The sequence below is a fragment of the Hyperolius riggenbachi genome, chromosome 7 (assembly GCF_040937935.1).
Source record: "Hyperolius riggenbachi isolate aHypRig1 chromosome 7, aHypRig1.pri, whole genome shotgun sequence".
Classification (NCBI taxonomy): domain Eukaryota; kingdom Metazoa; phylum Chordata; class Amphibia; order Anura; family Hyperoliidae; genus Hyperolius; species Hyperolius riggenbachi.
The window spans coordinates 45,755,477-45,771,000 of NC_090652.1; the positions used below are offsets into that span (position 1 = coordinate 45,755,477).

General features: G+C 50.9%; 1 protein-coding gene across 1 annotated transcript; it reads right to left on the minus strand.

Annotated features, from left to right (window-relative positions):
• Nucleotides 1–260: 260 nt before the first annotated feature.
• LOC137524289 (vitamin K epoxide reductase complex subunit 1-like protein 1) lies at nucleotides 261–14,775 on the minus strand. Its single transcript, XM_068243985.1, has 3 exons — nucleotides 14,571–14,775; nucleotides 7,632–7,741; nucleotides 261–5,577 (listed from the first exon to the last, which is right to left on the minus strand). Exons 1-3 carry the CDS (start codon nucleotides 14,735–14,737, stop codon nucleotides 5,348–5,350), a joined length of 507 nt encoding a protein of 168 aa, XP_068100086.1. The 5' UTR covers nucleotides 14,738–14,775; the 3' UTR covers nucleotides 261–5,347.
• Between the last annotated feature and the right edge of the window lie 749 nt (nucleotides 14,776–15,524).

A 15,524-nucleotide genomic window follows, 5' to 3' on the forward strand; every position in this document is an offset into this window, starting at 1 on the left:
TCATCGAACGTTTGATAATTTACCTCATGGGTAAATTCTAATTTTGAATCCATTAGTGTTATAAATTGTTGAACATTTTATCAATAAAACATTTGATAAATCTATAACACCGTAGTGAATTCAAAATTAGATTTTACTCATGAGGTAAATTATCAAACGTTCGATAAAGCTTAGTGTATTGAGGCCAATATGTGTATAAATCCATGATTACTGTCCATAGACTGTCTCAGGCACTAGAGATGTCACTCAAGAAAACCACACACAGTGTAAAAACGCACTTTATTATAAAATGCCGGAAGAACTGGAATGTTGAGTCAGAGAATGACCCCCTCAAGGCACGAATGCTTCAGAGATTGCTCTGCTGGTCAAGGTCACCGTCATTTACATTGGGGCTGATTAACCAAGCCTGGGGCACCCTGAAGGAACAAAAGTCACCACAAAAATAAACTGGATTTGCACATAATTTAGGTTAGAGTTAGATTAGTCTGCAGCCCTCCCATGGGTCATCTCAAGACTTATGCATAATACACACAACGAGATGTTCTGGCAGATTTACTGCTCGAGCGATTATTTCCAACATGTCCGATCTAATTTCCGATCGATTTTCCATAGAAGAGAACAGTAAATTGATCGGAAATCAGATCAGACATGTTGGAAATAATGGATCTGGCAGTAAATATGCCAGACAATCTCATCGTGTGTATTAGGCAATTGGAGCCACTAAACGGTAAGTTTACACTCCTGTAATCCCAACAAGAACTTAAAGAGTACCTAAAGTGAAAACATGATGGATGGGAGGGATGCGGGGTGAAATACTCACCTGTCCAGACGTCATCTATCCATGCAGTGATCACTCTGCCTCCCTGTCAGAACAGGCCAGGGCTCTGCACACGTGTGGTCACAGCTCATCCCCCTCTCAGCAGCCACATCGTGATTGGTGGTTACCAAGCTGGGGGCAGGCCATGGCCACACAGGCGGAGGTTTCCAAAGACTTTCGACAGTCTTTGGAAACATGGGCGTCACACACTGCCGAGGAGGGAGGCGGAGCCGCTATCTCTGCCTGAAGACTTTACAACAGGTAATCTATGTTAGCCATCAACTTCTTGCTAATTGTTCACTAGAGATACTCTTTAATGCAGCTGGGACATACTGACTTTATTAAATGCAGTAAATACAGATACTAATTCACTAACCTGTTAGCAGGCCTCACACTAAAGCCTAATCTACACGTAGCAATCCAGCGGCATGATTAGCCACCGGATCGCCTCTTCTGCATCCCCGCGCGTACCCGCATTGTCCCCGCTCGCCCGCACGTGCGTCGGATTCGATCCGCCCTCGTGCCTGCCAGCGCCGTTTATCTTCCGCTCAATTCCCTGCCATTGTCCCCTCGTGGGGAACGAGCAGGGAATCGGCGGAGGCGAGATCCGACCTGTCAGATCTTATCAATCGAGCCGCATCAGCGGCTCGATTGATAAGCCAGATCGCTACGTGTAGAAGTAGCTTAAGGCCTCAATTCACTAAGCAGTTTAGACTAGTCTGCTGATGGTTTTAGTCTACTGATGATGTGGTGTAAATCAGTCGCATCAAAAGGGAATTCACTATTACCGAATGTTTTAGACCTCTTTTTAGACCTTAAAACAGTTGGTAATTAGGTCTAATTACCATACAAGGTCTAAAGATACCAGTAGCTATGAGTGACATCCTTCTCCTCTGACGAGTTCTCCTCTAGATGCAATTAAACTCCTACATAATTAAGGGCTGGTTCAGACGGACGTCTGTGTAGCGTCGCGTCTGGGGGCGTTGTGGCGGCTGCGCGGTCAGGCTTTCAGTAGCCTTCGGTCGCGTCGTGATGCGGTCGCGTTTTTTTTCCCCGTAGGGGAACATTAGCCGTCGCGGTTGGCCGCTCCCTGGAAGCTACATGTTGCTTCCAGGGGCAGCTCGAACGCTCGCGAAAATCAGGACTCGAACGCCGCGTTCGGGTAAAAGCACGCAAAAGCTCGGTGTAAACGCTCCCATTCACTTGAATGGGAGTGTTTACCGCGACGGTCCGAACGCTTGCGGTAAACGCTCCGCAAGCGTCCGTCTGAACCAGCCCTAATTCAAAAAGCTCTATCCTCACATCTAAAATACCTCACAGAAGTACTTTACCGACAAAAATCAGCTGGTCTAATCTCTGTCAGAAAAAGTGGGCGTGGTTACTCCTTGTTTGCCTTTGTGAATTGTGGAATTAGGCCTGGTGCACACCAAAAGCCGCTAGTAGATCCGCAACATGCTAGCAGATCTTGAAACGCTTTTTCTTCTTTTTCTATAGCGTTTCAGCTAGCATTTTGCAGTTTTGTGAAGCATTTTTGGTGTAGTAGATTTCAGATATTGTTACAGTAAAGCTGTTACTGAACAGCTTCTGTAACAAAAACGCCGGCAAAACCGCTCTGAACTGCCGTTTTTCAGAGCGGTTTGCGTTTTTCCTATACTTAACATTGAGGCAGAAACGCCGCTGTAATCCAAAAAATGCCTCACCCCAGGAGTATGCGTTTCTGCAAAACGCCTCCCGCTCTGGTGTGAACCACCCCATTGAGATACATTGACCAAGCGTGTCCGCAGCGGCAAGCGGCTGCAGAAACGCTGAAAAAGCCGCTCGGTGTGCACCAACCCTAACAGAAGGTATTAGACAAGGTCTATTTGGTAATTTTTAGTGAACTAGTAGACCCAAGCCCATTTAAAAACAGGCTCTAGGTCTTTTTTCTGCCACCGCACATGCGCGCGCCCGCCCGCCTCGCTCCCTGGTCCTGTCCAGCTGCCCATTACTGCGCATATGCGCAGTAGCAAAAAAACAGGGACAGCTGGACGCAGCGACACAGGGATTTTATTGTATAGGATTCCCTTTTGATGCCACTGATTTACACAAAACCATCAGTAGACTAGTCTAAACTGCTTAGTGAATTGAGGCCAATGTCCTGATATGATCCAACCAAGGGCTGCAAATTACTGCCACAAAATAGAGATTTAAAGATAAAAAAAAAAATATGCAGCAGTCCAGGTCTGCGGGGGCACTATTGTACTTCGGTGTTCCCCAAACTCAGTCGATCCACCCTGGTCTGTAGTGTTGCAAGGCACAGCTGGAGGCCTGAGTGGGACAATTAAGGCAAAGTGATCCAGACAAGGCATCATTTACTTTTTGTTTTTCTGCACATTGCAGAACGGATATCTGTGAGAGTCAGCAGACTTCATCCACATCGAATGCGTTTCACATCTGCAGGGGGAGGGACGGACCTTTGCTATTTGCCAAATGCCGGCCTAGCTTTTGTATTAAAAAGAAAAAATGCAATATTTGCTGTCACAGACATGAGCTGAAAAACAGGTTAAGGGGACTTTCACACTAAATGCAACTGATTGTTGTAGTCATTTAAAAAAAAAAAAAAAAAAAGGTCCTGCATGCTGCATTTTTTCAGACTAGTTTCACAGTGAGACGTTACTGTCCTGCCTTATACAGTCATAACGCAGGTTACCGCACTGCAATGTTAATACTATGCGACAATCACAGTGCGACGTCAAAGTCGCGTTGTAAATGTTGCATTTATTGTAACGCACTGCATTACCTCTAAACGCAGCCGTTAACAAATACGGGGACGCATACTTTTCATTGCCTGTATGCTCCACTGTATCTACTGTAAGCTACAGTAACCGGTTAATGTGCGTTGTGACTTTTTGGTGCATTGCAATTTTGTTGCAATTTTAACATTGCATCATGAAGCAACGTCCTCGTTAAGCTAGCCTCTGTGTTTTTCTTCTTGCGTTGCTAGCATCCAGTGGAAGCTGAGTTTTCCAGAACGGAGAAAAATGTGATTTCGAAAGGTGAAAGCATCTAATGTTATTGATAGGATGCATCCACACTGTCTGACAGAAGCTTGAGGTACCCCATTGGTTTTCAAAAGACCAGTAGGAATCCTGTTTGGCAACAAGGAAAATTCCCATTGGTTCATGGTACACCAATGAGAATCCTGCTTGGCAACAAGGAAAATTCCCATTGGTTCATGGTACATCAATGAGAATCCTGCTTGGCAACAAGGAAAATTCCCATTGGTTCAAGGTACATCAATGAGAATCCTGCTTGGCAACAAGGAAAATTCCCATTAGTTCATGGTACATCAATGAGAATCCTGCTTGGCAACAAGGAAAATTCCCATTGGTTCGTGGTACATCAATGAGAATACCCCTCCCTGTTGCTTGGTAGGATTCCCATTCATTTCTTTTACGATCCCATAGGAAGCCCCAAACATCTACCAGGCTGCAATCACGACGAGCAAAGGAGTCAGCAGCCACAGTGGAACGGTAAATGCAAAATGGCAGGTATTGTAAACGACACAGACACGAGCACATCCTTAACATTCGCCATCCATTAGGCAGCTTGGTGGCCAACCGACAATCCAATCATTTCGGACCAAAATTGGTGGCATGTTTCAATTGGACATGCCTGCAAGATATAGGGCTGACTTGCACTATCGGCCTCACAGCAGTAACCGTGTGCCATTTCAGGCTGAGCAACGAACGCAACAGAACCCCTGGCGCAGTTACCCCTAACGTAAAATCCCCCCCCCATACTCGATGCGTTATACTAAACTGTCAGTGTCCGCTGCTGGCTCAGTCTACATACAAGCATCCCACATAGTTGACTTGCCAGCTCAACATGGGCACGTGTATGACATCACATACGCGCCCATGTATACGCTGGCAGCCATGTAGGGCGCTTGCATGAAGATACTGCACCGGAGGGAGGGGCACATTTTACATTAGGGGATAAACGGGGAGGGGGAGGGAGGAAGTGGCACCACAAGTCTAATGCCTGAGAGATTTCATGCTGAATTTGATCGAGGAATCGGCCTGCAGTGTAAGGACAGACGACACATCTCTCTCCGATCAGAGAGAGCTCTGTCTCTACCTCACCATTTTTGCATCAGCTCCGTTCACATCGTAGTGTAGTCCTAGCCATGCAACAATGAAAGCACATTATAATGTGAACAAGAAAAAAAGCTATCCGTAACTAATGAGATTTCCACATTATTTTTGCTGTAACCGTTGTATCCTGAGAGTATCTGATATCTGGTAACAGTCCCCTTCCTGTGACATCACAGTTTCCGCTGGAGAGAGAGATCCTCAGTCTGGATTCCATTATCTGTCCAAGAGGCTAAAAAAATCATCTGATGAAATAAAATGGCTTGTGACCCGTCAATAATTGTTATCTATAATCATAATACTGTTGTATGGAAAGCCCTGAGTAAAGCAGACCGTTGATGTCAGAGTACTCTCTGATAGATTGCCTAATATGGTCATGTGAAGCCAGTCGCTCCCGTTAATGCGCCTTGCGCTTGTTCCTCTTCTTCTGCGGCCGGGCGGTGAGGGATCTCAGCAGCACAATGTTCAGCAGCAGGAGGAAGAAGTTCAGGACATACGTGGTGATGCAGATGACACAGAAGTCCTCCAGAATGTAGAAAAGGATGTAGGCCAGGTAGAGGGATCCAGCGATGGACACCAACGAGGTTGTCACCAGGGTGACTGCGGCCCCCACTGACCCAACAAATCCTGATGGAAAAAACGACGTTAAATAGATGAACGATGGAAGTCCAAAGCTGGAGAAGTGCAAGAATGTCTTGTAAAGAAAAATGGTAGTCAAATGTGGACTTTATAGGGGTTAGTGCATTAAATAGGAACTGAAGAGAACAATGAATAAAATAGTTTATTTTTTTACAATATTTGTTTATAGATTATTTAGTCAGTGTTTGCCCAATGTAAAATCTTTCCTCTCCCTGATTAACACTCTGAAATGTATCACTGGTGGTGACATATTTAGTTCTGCCGGGTGATCTGTACGGAATGTTTGTTACTGAGAGTTCTATGCACAGAGAGAGATATTGCTCGCTTGGCAGTTGGAAAAAGCCGTTATTTCCCACAATGCAATGAGATTCTCAGACAGCAAACTGTCAGGACCATGGTCATGACATCACATTGTGGGAGGGGTTTAACCACAGTATCAGCCATACAGACCCCCAGATCAATTTAAGAAAAGGTAAGGATGGGGAAGGAGGTATCAGCTACTGATTGGGAAGAATTTCAACCCTTGGTTAGTTTAGGGTGCAGGTTGTGCCTGATCATTTGAGTACAGAGGGTGGTTGGCTGAGGTACACAACCAGTGCTGCTTGCAGACAGTATGTACAGAGGGGGTTGGCTAAGGTACACAACCAGTGCTACCTGCAGACAGTATGTACAGAGGGGGTTGGTTGAGGTACACAACCAGTGCCATCATGCCTGCAGACAGTATGTACAGAGGGGGTCGGCTGAGGTACACAACCAGTGCTACCTGCAGACAGTATGTACAGAGGGGGTCGGCTGAGGTACACAACCAGTGCTACCTGCAGACAGTATGTACAGAGGGGGTCGGCTGAGGTACACAAGTACTACCTGCAGACAGTATGTACAGAGGGGGTCGGCTGAGGTACACAACCAGTGCCATCATGCCTGCAGACAGTATGTACAGAGGGGATCGGCAGAGGTACACAACCAGTGCCATCCGCAGACAGTATGTACAGAGGGGATCGGCAGAGGTACACAACCAGTGCCATCCGCAGACAGTATGTACAGAGGGGGTTGGCTGAGGTACACAAGTACTACCTGCAGACAGTATGTACAGAGGGGTCGGCTGAGGTACACAAACAGTGCTGCCTGCAGACAGTATGTACAGAGAGGGTTGGCTGAGGTACACAAACAGTGCTGCCTGCAGACAGTATGTACAGAGGGGTCGGCTGAGGTACACAAACAGTGCTGCCTGCAGACAGTATGTACAGAGGGGATCGGCTGTGATACACAACCAGTGCTGGCTGCAGACAGTATGTACAGAGAGGGTCCGCTGAGGTACACAACCAGTGCTACCTACAGACAGTATGTAAAGAAGGGGACTGGCTGAGGTGACAACCAGTGCTTCCTGCAGACAGTATGTACAGAGAGGGTTGGTTGAGGTACACAACCAGTGCCATCCGCAGATAGTATGTACAGAGGGGGTCGGCTGAGGTACACAACCAGTGCCATCCGCAGACAGTATGTACAGAGGGGGTCGGCTGAGGTACACAAGTACTACCTGCAGACAGTATGTACAGAGGGGGTTGGCTGAGGTACACAAGTACTACCTGCAGACAGTATGTACAGAGGGGGTTGGCTGAGGTACACAACCAGTGCTGCCTGCAGACAGTATGTACAGAGGGTTGGTTGAGGTACACAACCAGTGCTGCCTGCAGACAGTATGTACAGAGGGGGTCGGCTGAGGTACATAACCAGAGCTTCCTGCAGACAGTATGTACAGAGGGTTGGGTGAGGTACACAACCAGTGCTACTTGCAGACAGTATGTACAGAGGGGGTCGGCTGAGGTACTCAACAAGTGCTACCTGCAGACAGTATGTACAGAGGGGTACAAGCTGAGGTACACAACCAGTGCTGCCTGCAGACAGTATGTACAGAGAGGGTTGGCTGAGGTACACAACCAGTGCTTCCTGCAGACAGTATGTACAGAGGTTGTCAGTTGAGGTACACAGCCAGTGATACTTGAAAACAGCAAGTATGAGGGGTGGTTGGCTGCAGTACTCACCCAATGATACCTGCAGAGTGTAGAACACCATTCCAAATACACTATTTGGTTGATTCAGGAGACTCTGTGCCCCCAAAATATTCTCCACCAGTCCAAATCCTCGGCCCCACCTAAAATAAAAAAAGGAGTGGGGATTGAAGAATCACTCAAAAGGCATAACATCTTTCATTCATACCTATTAACTTCAAAAGTTATCGACTAAAGAATATTTTTATACAATGTTGACATCTTCTGCAGCACTTTAAAATACATACAGTTATGTTGCTAAATGTCCTCCAAAGGAGCTCACAATCTAATCCCTACCATAGTCCTATGAGTAGAGGGGGGGTGATGGAGGGATGGAGAAGGTAACGCACCAAGAGATGGCAACTGGGCAGGTAACTGTCAGGATGCAGCGATAGGGCAGAAAATGGGGAAGAGGCAGTGAAAAGGACAGTTGATATGGCACAGGGCAGGCTATAGCAGGCAGACAATAGGTGCAGGTGATATGGAGTGAGGCAGGTGAAGCAATATATAGGAGGCAGGTAACAGGGAGAGTGCACACACATACCTAGAGATGAAGACCTTGGAGCAGCTGATGGACAGGTGATGGGGTAGCGGTCAGAGGCATGGGTATAGTAGGCAGATGACTGTTGCAAGTAATATGGAGTGAGGCAAGGGAAGCTATAGGAGGCAGGTAACAAGGAGAGGGGCAGCTGTCAGAGGCATGGGTATAGGAGGCAGGTGACTGTTGCAGGTAATATGGAGTGAGGCAGGTGAAGCTATAAGAGGCAGGTAACAGGGAGAGGGGCAGCTGTCAGAGGCATGGGTATAGGAGGCAGATGACTGTTGCAGGTGACATGGAGTGCGGCAGGTGAGAGTAGCAGTATACACATACCTGGAGGTGAAGCCCTTGGACCAGCTGATGGGGCAGCTGTCAGGAGCAGGCTATAGGACACTGGTGATGATATGTGCTGGTGACATGGTGTGAGGCAGGTAACAGGGAGAGGGGGCAGCTGTGAGGGGCATGGGTATAGGAGACAGGTGATAGAGAAGGGGCAGCACACATACCTGGAGGTGAAGCCCTTGGACCAGCTGATGGGGCAGTTGTTAGGGGTATGGGCAGGCTATAGGAGGCAGATGAATGTTGCAGGTCATACGCAGCGAGACAGGAGAGGAGGCAGCTGTTGGGGACAGGCGACTGGTGCAGGTGACATACAGAGAGGCAGAAAAGGAGGTAGCACACGTGCATGCACACGTACCTGGAGGTGATGACCTTGGAGCAGCTGATGGGCAGGTGATGGGGCAGTTGTCAGGGGCAGGCTATAGAAGGCAGGTGATAGAGAAGGGGCAGCACACGTACCTGGAGGTGAAGAACTTGGGGCAGTTGGTAGGGGCATAGGCAAACTATAGGAGGCAGGTGATAGGTGCTGGTGACATGGTGTGAGACAGGTAACAGTAAGAGGGGGCAGCTGTCAGGGACAAGCTATAAGAGGCAGGTGATAGGTGCTGGTGACATGGTGTGAGACAGGTAACAGTAAGATGGGGCAGCTGTCAGGGACAAGCTATAGGAGGCAGGTGATAGGTGCTGGTGACAGACAGGTAACAGTAAGAGGGGGCAGCTGTCAGAGACAAGCTATAGGAGGCAGGTGATAGGTGCTGGTGACATGGTGTGAGGCAGGTAACAGTAAGATGGGGCAGCTGTCAGGGACAAGCTATAGGAGGCAGGTGATAGAGAGCAGAAGCAGAACACGCGCGCACACACATACAAGGAGGTGAAGACCTTAGAGCAGCTGATGGGGCAGTTAGGGGTATGGACAGGCTACAGAAGGCAGATGATAGGTGCAGGTGATGGTGCAGCTGTCAGGGGTATGGACAGGCTACAGGAGGCAGCTGATAGGTGCAGGTGATGGTGCAGCTGTCAGGGGTATGGGCAGGCTATAGGAGGCAGGTGATGGTGCAGCTGTCAGGGGTACGGGTAGGCTACAGGAGGCAGGTGATGGGGCAGCTGTCAGGGGGATATGGGCAGGCTATGAGAGGCAGGTGAGGAGGCAGCTGTCAGGGGTATGGGTAGGCTAAGGGAGGCAGGTGATAGTGAGTAGCAGCACACGTGCACACACGTACCTGGAGGTGAAGACCTTGGAGCAGCTGATGGGCAGTTGTTAGGGGTACGGGCAGGCTATAAGAGGCAGATGATTGGTGCAGGTGACATGCAGTGAGGCAGGTGATGGTGCAGCTGTCAGGGGTATGGGCAGGCTATAGGAGGCAAATGATTGGTGCAGGTGATGGGGCAGCTGTCAGGGGTATGGGCAGGCTATAGGAGGCAGATGATTGGTGCAGGTGATGGGGCAGCTGTCAGGGGTATGGGCAGGCTATAGGAGGCAGATGATTGGTGCAGGTGATGGTGCAGCTGTCAGGGGTATGGGCAGGCTATAGGAGGCAGATGATTGGTGCAGGTGATGGTGCAGCTGTCAGGGGTATGGGCAGGCTATGGGAGGCAGGTGATGGGGCAGCTGTCAGTGGTATGGGCAGGCTGTAGCAGAGGCGATGGGGTAGCTCTCAGGGGTATGGGTAAGCTATAGGAGGCAGATAATTGGTGCAGGTGAAGGTGCAGCTGTCAGGAGTATAGGCAGGCTATGGGAGGCAGGTGATGGGGCAGCTGTCAGGGGTATGGGCAGGCTATAGGAGGAAGATGATTGGTGCAGGTGATGGTGCAGCTGTCAGGGGTATGGGCAGGCTATGGGTGGCAGGCTATGGGAGGCAGCTGTCAGGGGTACAGGCAGGCTATAGGAGGCAGGTGAGGGGGCAGCTGTCAGGGGTATGGGCAGGCTATAGGAGGCAGCTGTCAGGGGTATGGGCAGACTATAGGAGGCAGGTGATAGAGGCGCAGCTCAGCTGTCATGGGTATGGGCAGGCTATAGGAGGCAGATGATGGGGCAGCTGTCTGGGGTATGGGCAGGCTATAGGAGGCAGGTGATAGAGGCGCAGATGTCAGGGGTACGGGCAGGCTATAGGAGGCAGGTGATGGGGCAGCTGTCTGGGGTATGGGCAGGCTATAGGAGGCAGGTGATAGAGGCGCAGCTGTCATGGGTGCGGGGAGGCTATCGGAGGCAGGTGATGGGGCAGCTGTCAGGGGTATGGGCAGGCTATGGGAGGCAGGTGAGGGGGCAGCTGTCAGGAGTATGGGCATGCTATAGGAGGCAGCTGTCAGGGGTATGGGCAGGCTATAGGAGGCAGGTGATGGGGCAGCTGTCTGGGGTATGGGCAGACTATAGGAGGCAGGTGATAGAGGCGCAGCGGTCATGGGTATGGGCAGGCTATAGGAGGCAGGTGATGGGGCAGCTGTCAGGGGTATGGGCAGGCTATGGGAGGCAGGTGAGGGGGCAGCTGTCAGGAGTATGGGCATGCTATAGGAGGCAGCTGTCAGGTGTATGGGCATGCTATAGGAGGCAGCTGTCAGGGGTATGGGCAGGCTATGGGAGGCAGCTGTCAGGGGTATGGGCAGGCTATGGGAGGCAGCTGTCAGGGGTATGGGCAGGCTATGGGAGGCAGGTGAGGGGGCAGCTGTCAGGGGTATGGGCATGCTATAGGAGGCAGCTGTCAGGGGTATGGGCAGGCTATAGGAGGCAGCTGTCAGGGGTATGGGCAGGCTATAGGAGGCAGCTGTCAGGGGTATGGGCAGGCTATGGGAGGCAGGTTATAGAGGCACAGCTGTCATGGGTATGGGCAGGCTATAGGAGGCAGATGATTGGTGCAGGTGATGGTGCAGCTGTCAGGGGTACGGGCAGGCTATGGGAGGCAGGTGAGGGGGCAGCTGTCAGGGGTATGGGCATGCTATAGGAGGCAGCTGTCAGGGGTATGGGCAGGCTATAGGAAGCAGCTGTCAGGGGTATGGGCAGGCTATGGGAGGCAGGTGAGGGGGCAGCTGTCAGGGGTATGGCCAGGCTATAGGAGGCAGGTGAGGGGGAAGCTGTCAGGGGTATGGGCAGGCTATAGGAGGCAGCTATGAAAGAAACAGAGGCGCCAACAGGATAAAAATGATGCCAATTAAAACCAAATAAAATGTAGGCGGCACTGGTGGATTTGCCTCCCCTACAAAAACAACCAACCACTGTATATGGTAAAAGATATACATTTTTAATCAATTTCAAGCTCCCAAAAACAATTAATCTGCAACGCGTTTCACGGGACACAAGCCCGCTTCATCAGGCAAAACACATAGAAAGCAGGAGCAACCAAGTAGTTGTCAGCACTAGCGAGGCGCCTCGCTAGTGCTGACAACTACTTGGTTGCTCCTGCTTTCTATGTGTTTTGCCTGATGAAGCGGGCTTGTGTCCCGTGAAACGCGTTGCAGATTAATTGTTTTTGGGAGCTTGAAATTGATTAAAAATGTATATCTTTTACCATATACAGTGGTTGGTTGTTTTTGTAGGGGAGGCAAATCCACCAGTGCCGCCTACATTTTATTTGGTTTTAATTGGCATCATTTTTATCCTGTTGGAGCCTCTGTTTCTTTCATTACATGATCATCCACCTGGTGGATAGGTGTGGACACCTTTTTTTCTTCTATACAGAGAGCGACTTTTTAGCCTGAGCGGGGACAGGCCTAATCTCCCCGTCCGTGCTATAAGTGGTTGCCTGAACGTGGCAACCCGCACTTGTGAGTATATCTCTATTATTCTCATTTGACATCAACTGATTTTACAATATTACACTATCGGCGGCTCTCGATTGTTCTTTTCTTCTCTCCCTATATAGGAGGCAGCTGTCAGGGGTACGTACATTTGAATACGGCGCTGGTAGACTTGGGCGCAGGATCCAGCTGTTAAATGGCTGGTCCTGCTTCTGCACAAGTCCGGGGCGTTTTAATTACTATTCCCCCTCCAGGCCGACATGGATAGTGGGGGAATGAAATAATTCGGCTTCCAGCGATTGCTGGAGGCCGAATTATTGTTTTTTTAAACAACTTCGGCTCCGTCTTCTGACGGAGCCGACCTTCCTCACTGAGCGGCGCTATAGACTGATTCGCATTACAGTCTATGGCGGCGCTGGCTGCGCCCAAAGCTAGCAGCGCTGAAAAAGCACTGCTCCGGTCAGGGGTATGGGCAGGCTCAGGGCCGCCATCAGAAATTTTGGGGCCCCTTACACATCTTCAGGCCTGGGCCCCCCCTCCCTGGGCCCACCCACTGGTTGCTGTGCCCATCCACTAGCCACCCCACCCCCGTGCCCCTGTGTGAAGTGCACTGCGGCGAAAAATGTGCACATCTTCGACACGGAAGATAACGGCATGCACAGCATGATGCGTCAAAAAGTGGGCGTGACCATGGCATGTCGTGGGTGGGGCCAAATACTAGCAAAATACAGGTAGTGTCCGGGTTAACAAATGAGATAGGGACTTGTAGGTCCGTTCTTATCCTTTATACGTTCTCTTTTGCCCCCCCTCCTTTCTTCCGGTGCCTCTTTTGTCCCCCTCTGTCTCACCTCAGTTTGTGCCTCTTTTGTGTCCCTCTGTGTGACCTCATGTTCCCATCTCATCTCTTTTCTCCCTGTGCCTCTTTTGTCCGCCTCTGTTCCCTCTGTGCTTCTTTTATCCTCCTGTGTTACCGCTTGTCCTCTTCTGTCTCAGCTCGCCCCCTGTCCTAGCCCGGTTTAGGTGCCCCCAGTAGAGGTATTCAGGCATAGGTGACCCAGTATAGGTAGCCAGGTATAGGTGCCCCCAGTATAAGTAGCGAGCTATAGGTGGTGCCCCGGTATAGGTAGCCTGGTATAGTTTCCCCCAGTATAGGTAGCCTGGTATGGGTGGTGCACTAGTATAGTTTAGCCAGGTACAGGTGCTCCCAGTATAGGTTGCAAGCTATAGGCGGCCCAGTATAAGTAGTCAAGTATAGGTGGTGCCCCAGTATAGGTAGCCAGGTATAGGTGGTGCCCCAGAGTAGGTAGCTAGGTATAGGTGGTTCCAGCCCCAGTATAGATAGCCAGATATAGGTGGTGGCCCAGTATGCTAGTTAGTGAGCCACAGGCCCGCAGCCAGCACATGCAGCCCTTTCCAGCGCTTTTGGGGGCCCAGGGCCCCCAGAAGCCCGGGGCCCCTCACTGCAGTGTCAGTTGTCCCCCCCTGATGGCTGCCCTGGGCAGGCTATGGGAGGCAGCTGTCAGGGGTATGGGCAGGCTATGGGAGGCAGGTGATAGAGGCGCAGCTATCAGGGGTATGGGCAGGCTATGGGAGGCAGGTGATAGAGGCGCAGCTGTCAGGGGTATGGGCAGGCTATGGGAGGCAGGTGATGGGGCAGCTGTCAGGGGTATGGGCAGGCTATAGGAGGCAGGTGATGGGGCAGCTGTCAGGGGTATATGGGCAGGCTATAGGAGGCAGGTGATGGGGCAGCTGTCAGGGGTATGGGCAGGCTATAGGAGGCAGGTGATGGGGCAGCTGTCAGGGGTATGGGCAGGCTATAGGAGGCAGGTGATGGGGCAGCTGTCAGGGGTATGGGCAGGCTATGGGAGGCAGGTGATAGAGGCGCAGCTGTCAGGGGTATGGGCAGGCTATGGGAGGCAGGTGATGGGGCAGCTGTCAGGGGTATGGGCAGGCTATAGGAGGCAGGTGATGGGGCAGCTGTCAGGGGTATGGGCAGGCTATGGGAGGCAGGTGATAGAGGTGCAGCTGTCAGGGGTATGGGCAGGCTATGGGAGGCAGGTGGTGGGGCAGCTGTCAGGGGTATGGGCAGGCTATAGGAGGCAGGTGATGGGGCAGCTGTCAGGGGTATGGGCAGGCTATAGGAGGCAGGTGATGGGGCAGCTGTCAGGGGTATGGGCAGGCTATGGGAGGCAGGTGATGGGGCAGCTGTCAGGGGTATGGGCAGGCTATAGGAGGCCAGTGTGAGGAGGCAGCTGTCAGGGGTATGGGCAGGCTATAAGAGGCAGGTGACAGTGAGAGCAGTAGCACACGTGCGCGCACACACGTACCTGGAGGTGAAGACCTTGGAGCAGCTGATGGACGGGTTGACATCACACAGCGCCAGGTACTCGGGGTCCCTCTCCCGGGAGGTCTCCACATGATAGGCGTACACAGACAGCGCGATCCCCGCCGCACACAGCAGCACCCGCAGCGCCCGATCCCAGCCCGACCCCATCACTGAGTCTGTGCGCTGACGTGTCCCACCTGCACGGCTCCGCCCACCCGACGTACAGCTGGGAGGACTGGCAGGAAGGGGCGTAGACATGGAGACCACGAGGAGGGGGCGGGTCGCGAATATCCAGCGGATCGAACGTCTAGTGCAAGGGCGGGAAAAGCAGAGGGGCGGGGAGAAATATTCATACTTTATTTAGGAAGCGGGGATATCAGAGGAAAGGGCGCGGCATAACATAGAAGTGGACGGGTTGGGGGCGGGGACACAGAGGAAGTCAACGTGCGTATTAGTGGATGTGGGCGGGATTGATAATCAGCGAGTAAGAGGCGGGGTCGCAGCCTGCGGTAATATAAAAGAGGGGCGGGGCAGGTAAGACGTCAGTGGTAGGGAGAAAAAAAAACTTCATTATTTAGCTTGTTACATAGAAAGGCTGCGAAGCGCAACTAGTTAATTCCACAGGGTTCCTAGTAGAGCCTATATGATAAGAGAGTGAGGGGAGTGTCCAAGTTAGCTAGCAATCACTGGATAAACTAGGAACAGTGATTCTCTCAGCATACACGTGACCAGATCAGTCACTTCGGCTTGCATGCAAAGGTAATGCAAATTGTATGCAGTTTGTAAATAGCCAAATCAAAATCTGGAAGAAGTGTATTGGATAAGCCCAATGACAAGCTGCATACAATATGAGTGCAAGTCAGGAACATAAGTACTGTATCTCATTGAGCTTTCTCTATTGCTTACCGACAATTAGGATGCCCATACATTACTCTGCAGGGGTCTCAAACTCAAT

Coding starts and splice junctions, on each gene's coding strand:
- LOC137524289 (XM_068243985.1), bottom strand. CDS start 14,737: ATGGGGTCGGGCTGGGATCGGGCGCTGCGGGTGCTGCTGTGTGCGGCG. Junction 7,742..14,570: donor TCCAAGGTCTTCACCTCCAG/GTACGTGTGTGC, acceptor TTTTTATTTTAG/GTGGGGCCGAGGATTTGGAC. Junction 5,578..7,631: donor CACTCTGCAGGTATCATTGG/GTGAGTACTGCA, acceptor TTTTTCCATCAG/GATTTGTTGGGTCAGTGGGG.